This window comes from Sesamum indicum, linkage group LG5 (genome assembly GCF_000512975.1).
Source record: "Sesamum indicum cultivar Zhongzhi No. 13 linkage group LG5, S_indicum_v1.0, whole genome shotgun sequence".
Classification (NCBI taxonomy): Eukaryota; Viridiplantae; Streptophyta; class Magnoliopsida; order Lamiales; family Pedaliaceae; genus Sesamum; species Sesamum indicum.
The window spans coordinates 13,253,426-13,259,019 of NC_026149.1; the positions used below are offsets into that span (position 1 = coordinate 13,253,426).

The 5,594-nt window shown below is 36.4% G+C and overlaps 1 protein-coding gene across 1 annotated transcript; it reads right to left on the bottom strand.

Annotated features, from left to right (window-relative positions):
- On the bottom strand, positions 739 to 2,905 carry LOC105162564 (cytokinin dehydrogenase 1-like). The gene is made up of 5 exons (XM_011080622.2): positions 2,147 to 2,905; positions 1,836 to 1,963; positions 1,489 to 1,749; positions 1,146 to 1,408; positions 739 to 1,066 (listed from the first exon to the last, which is right to left on the bottom strand). The coding sequence occupies exons 1-5, from the start codon at positions 2,808 to 2,810 to the stop codon at positions 748 to 750; spliced, it is 1,635 nt and encodes a 544-aa protein (XP_011078924.1). The 5' UTR covers positions 2,811 to 2,905; the 3' UTR covers positions 739 to 747.

The window sequence follows — 5,594 nt, forward strand, 5'->3', positions numbered from 1 at the left end:
AGATCCTTCCATCTAAAGTCACTTGTGAGTTTGTGACCAAGACAATAAATTGTGACAAATGTGGCTAACTATCAAACTTCAGAAAACCATGGCCAAATTGGTTTGCACATTGTTGAGACCCAATCGACCCACTTCTTCGCCTCCACTGCCGTATCAAAGCCTGCAAAGCTCCTGTATATAATCTAGGCACGGCCACTGCCTCCTTCATGGTTGACACCCTCCAGCAGCTTCTTGTGAAATTCTAGCTCACACCAAGTTCGGTAATAAATGAGCTAGTTTACACGAAGAATGCACTATAAGTGGACAGTCTAATAAGACAACCAATCACATTATGTGTGCGATGATGCCTCCCATAATCAGTTGAATGTGGATGAACTTGGTTAGAGTAAAAGTTTTTCGTGTTTCTTGCATCTATTTACTTATTGGATTGTAACTTTTCCAGCTCTGGCTCGAAAATGTGCGTGTCTGATGTCCTCATGCTGCTTTTTAGATGTGAATTTAAAACTTTTCTGTGTACTTGTGGTGGTAAGTTTCTGAAAGCACTAAGAGCGCATTGCATCACTTATGTCTTAGATCAAAGTTGATACTTTATAGTGAAACTTTGAAATCTAGTATTCTTCTGTGCTTTCTGATGGGAAGATTCCCCGAGTAAAAAGCGCGTAAATTTCTACAATTATGTACGCTTAATAGGCTTCATTTATGTGCCTTGAGCATCATTCAGGGAGTTATTTTTCAATGTCTCTGTTGTCAAAAGGCATGGGATCTTCTGAAAATTCTCTGTCCAGGAGCTAACATCGCAAGGGGATCATAACTCAATTTCCTCATGGAGAAAACATCCCATTGAGTGCCAAAATGTGCTCTCCACTCTTCTGTAGTGCTGTAATGAGGCAAATACTGTTTGATTCCAAGATGGGGCCTTGCACAAAAATCAAGAATTCTGTCGTTCCGGGTTAGAATCGATTCCAGGCCATCTTTCCCTGTTGAAGATGGTATTGCTGAGGATAGAAAGGCAACCAGGTAGAAAACATCCTCCTTGGGTGTTACCAATGATGTCCTGTTTTTCCACCTGTCATGCAAGAATGCTATTAATATCAGTACAAGAATCACATCTTCTTCTTTCTGACTGTCAGTCCAAGGATTAGTACCTAGATTTGTCGACCGGGTAGATCAGAACAGGGCCGTGACTGGTTTCTTTGACAATGTTGCCAAAAACTTCTTGAGCAAACTCATGAATGCTACTTCTTGGAACAAGTAGATTCAGCCATGGATGTGGCACCTCCCACAACCCTTTCTCCCGGAGTTTGATTTCAGAGACATGTACTCTATCCAGGAAATCGACATAAGTGACCTCTGACAGGAAGAGGGTTGAGCCAACATAATTCAGTCCCGATAACAAGTTATCAACATCCTGCGTGGCCGTTTACAAAGGTGAAACCTTGAGCAGAACTCTTGAATTGCAAGAGACTAATATGGATCAGAAAGGCTCACCTGGTCAATGTGATCGGCCTCTTCTGCAGTGAAATACTTTGCAACTTCTAGGCAAAACAGAATCCTACCTTCAGAAGTGAACTGACTGGCTTGGACCGGATCTTTGGGATTGAAAGATGATCTCCAGTTGTTCAGTAGACCAGTTCTGTTTATAATAACGAACCCTTCAATGTAATCAAAAGTGTTTGCCGAAGATATGAGGTGCTCTTGGTCATTGGTGAACATCGAGAAGTCCGAGTAAAGTGCTCTTATCCATTTCACCTGTTAGAAAACAGACAGGTTGTAAGTTGTAAGAATATCCTATGAAGTGATTTATATCCTGGAAATGTATTGAAAAAGGTAATGACCATTCTTGGGGCTGGCTCTAGAGCTATTGAAGCCTTGGTAATTATGCCAAATTGTCCTAATCCACCAAGAACAGCATGGAAAAGATCGGTATTCTCCTCTTCTGAACAGGTTACCATTTGTCCTCTGCCTGCACAGAATATTTGATCTTATGCATCTTGTACACCAAGAAAAACAAAACTTACACAAGTATCTTGCAACACAAAAAGAATTACTGTTCTACCCATGTGCGGAGCAGTTTACGTTATAGCATCATCATATACTGATCTAACGGTTCAAGAAATTATCACAGGTGGGATAAGTAATGATCAACCTGTGACAACTTGCAGTTGGTAGACATTGTCGATCTGGGGTCCGTGCCGGAAAGCTTGCCCGCTAATTCCAGCATTTGACAAAGTCCCTCCAACCGTGAGATGAAGATAATCGGTCCAGGATTTCGGTGCTAGTCCCCGTTTAAGACTCTCATGCAGAATATTTATCCAAAGCTCTCCTGCTGATACTTCAACAAACGGGTGTTCTCCCATGTGAAAGCTCATTTCCGGCACCCGTAGTGATTCCATATCAATAACAACACCTTGATACGCCTGTGATTGGCCTTGCAACGAGTGGCCATGGCCTCTAGCAGCAATGGTAAGCTCCGAGGTTAAGCCCAAGTCAAAAATATATCTTATGATGTTAGAAATATCAGAAACAGATTTAGGGTGTAAAACTGCTGATGGCATGAGATGGTATCTGTTGCCAAAGTCCTTTGCTGCATTTTCGACGTGGTCGAAACTTAGGTGCCCGTCAAACGTCATCTTTGCCATCGCTGAATGTAACGTTGATGGGGCCGAGCTATGGTATATTGTAGGGGTGGTGAAAGGGTGGTCAGAACAAAGATAGTCTCTATTAATTGTGAAGCCAAGTAGGAAAACAAGTAGAAGTGTTAGGCCTGTAGCTTTCTGCCTGAAGATGGTATGAGATTGTGAGATGAACATATCTTATGAGAGGAAAAAATAAATTTTCTTCCTTCCTAATCCTTCTCTTTCTGTATGAATGGAGTGGTGAAGAAAAAGACTCAGAAGTGCATGATACAGAAGAGAATTTAAAGGAAAGGGGGCTTGGGGTGGGGTTAGGGTGGGATTGGAGGACTGAGACTGTGAAGAGATTCTTTAAAGTGCATATGATGTGCTCTCTTGTTTGAAATGGGGTGATTGAGGATTTCTTTCAGCACACCTCCTACTTCTTCATGGAGTTTATATGCCAGGAAAAAACAACAATAATAATAAGGGTAAATTATTATCAATTTTCTAAATTTGACACAATTATAAATATTTTTTTGTTATTTTAAAATCACCAATGCCCCATAATTTTGACGGTCATTCAACTAGTTCAATCTGTTAATTTTTGATAGGTTATCATTCAATTTTGTGGTAAACTAATCAAAATATTTTCTGGGACTTTAATTACAATTTAAGAATTTTTTATGGATTAAGTGAACAATTTTTCCTTCCACCCACATCGTCAGATTTGTTTATAATTATTTATTTTTTTAAAAAAAATACAAAACATAATTTCAAATTCCCATCCAAGAATGACATAATTTTATCAAACATCAAGATATTATTAATTTTTCAAACAATAGTTGTATTTGATTATATCAAACATCAAGAAAGCTCATTGTAATATACAACATTGATTAAATGCCTTTTTGGTATCGTAACTTAGATCATTTGGCATTTTTGTCATTTAACTTTTAGGATAACTGGTCCTATATTTTTTAATTTTTGTGATTTCAGTCCTTTTGTTCGTCGGGGTTCATCTCCACTACTGAGAAGGGTGAACTTCGGCAAAAAAAAAAAAGGATTGAAATTGCAAAAATAAAAAAAAAAAATCAGGACCAAAATACTACTTTAAAAAGTTAAAAGACAAAAATACTTGTAGAAACAGGTTAATAGGAACAAAACCCCCAATTTTAAAATGTCAAGTGAGAAGCATATGCATCTTTATGATGAAAAGGGTGAACTTCCAAAGAAAATGACTAGAATCATGAATATTAAAAAGATGTTGGACCAAAATACTAGCCCAAAATTTATACTAATATAAAAAAAAAAGCCTCTCCACACTCACAAACGGCTGTTAATGACACCACCGCACCAACTTTTTATGAAGTAAAAAATGCCATTCATGATAAACTAACTAACTTATTCAATTTTTCAAAATTTATATTAATTGATAAATTATTATTTTTTCTTTCTTTCTTTTTATCAGTATAATGTACTGATTTATATATTTTACTTTTATTCATAATATATTTTAAAAATAAAAGATTATTTATTATATGCACATAAAAACAACGTGTCACAACGACTAGTATTAAAATACAAAAACACCAGATAATTTAAATTAGGAGACCACCGATATATTTAAGCCTATACGGTAATAATAAAGAAATTGATAACTTTACTTTCCCAAAACAATTTGAACTTACATGAATTTTTTTTTACTAATAATACAAAAAAGAGCATCTATAGAAAAAATAAAATAAAAATAATAATACAAAAAAGAGCAGAATTGTTGATTTAATTGACATGTTTATTGAACTACTTGGAGCAAATATATTAGTAAACCAATTAAGAGACTTTCTTCACTCATATTTTCTTGGGGTTCTTTGAATTATGAATTATGAGCGCCAATGACCCATCAATTTTTCTTCTTGTTTTCACTCTTGTGATAGCTATTCAACAGGAAGATGCCCTGAAAGGCTCGTTTGGCGGCGTCGAAGTTTCTCTTCACATGTTACCTTTGTCAATTTTCTTAACCACTGTACACATATGCTGCAAGAAAACAGTTGCAAGAATTCCGTGCTGGCCCCTACCAAAATCTCCATGCATTCAGACACTGATGAATGAAGCAGGAAATGTCATCAGTTTCTTGTTTTACCTATTACCCTCTTTTGCAAATACTGTAAGTTTGGCTAACGTAGTCTGTCTGCCTAATGTTTTTGTTCTTTTCCTAGCCTTTTTCTCTTGATAAGTAACTGTTAAGACAACAAAGTTGAGTTAGACACACCAAGAAAGTCATGTTTGTTACATGCAATTATTTGTCTTGCCAATCTACTTTGACTCAAATATTATGTTCTTGAAGTCCCTTTTTAAAAAAATACATCACGGCCGTTCATATATATTTGTGAACGCAGATATAATTCCGCGTTTGACATTATACTATTTCATTTTATTTTACATTGATGTATAAAAATATAGGACGGGCCGCTCATATCATATGTCAGCAGGCATAATTTCGTGTTTGATATTATGCGATTTGTGCTTGCAGGCATAATTCTGTATATGATTTTATACGACATTTGTATTTGAAGTCTTTGTGAATGCATGAACTGATCTTCAAGGGAAGTTTTATCACTTGAAAATTATGTTGATATTGGTACTAGACATGGAAAATTTGGGTCCATCTACTTTATGCTCTTATAAAGACTGATCATATAGTGTTTTTCTACAAATGATAAGGAAGTTTAAAGATCAATTCCTGACAGGAGATATCAAGCTAGCAATTTATGGCCAAATTTTCAAGCCTATATTTCTTTCCCTCATGTCTTGATTAATTTGTGTGTTGTTGGATATGGCTGTAGATATGAGGATGTAATGCTTTGGACAACGACGTAAAATGTCAAGATTTTGCCTTTTTTCAATAAAATCTGCAACTTATTCATGTTTCTGTTATTGAAATAATGTTTTTTTTTGGGGGTGGGGGTGGGGGTGGGGGGG

What these genes read in the sequence shown, in the direction of transcription:
- LOC105162564 (XM_011080622.2), bottom strand. Translation starts at nt 2,810, where the DNA reads ATGTTCATCTCACAATCTCATACCATCTTCAGGCAGAAAGCTACAGGC. An exon ending in CCAACTGCAAGTTGTCACAG is followed by an intron (nt 1,964 to 2,146) that starts GTTGATCATTAC and finishes TATTCTGTGCAG; the next exon opens with GCAGAGGACAAATGGTAACC. An exon ending in TAGAGCCAGCCCCAAGAATG is followed by an intron (nt 1,750 to 1,835) that starts GTCATTACCTTT and finishes GTTTTCTAACAG; the next exon opens with GTGAAATGGATAAGAGCACT.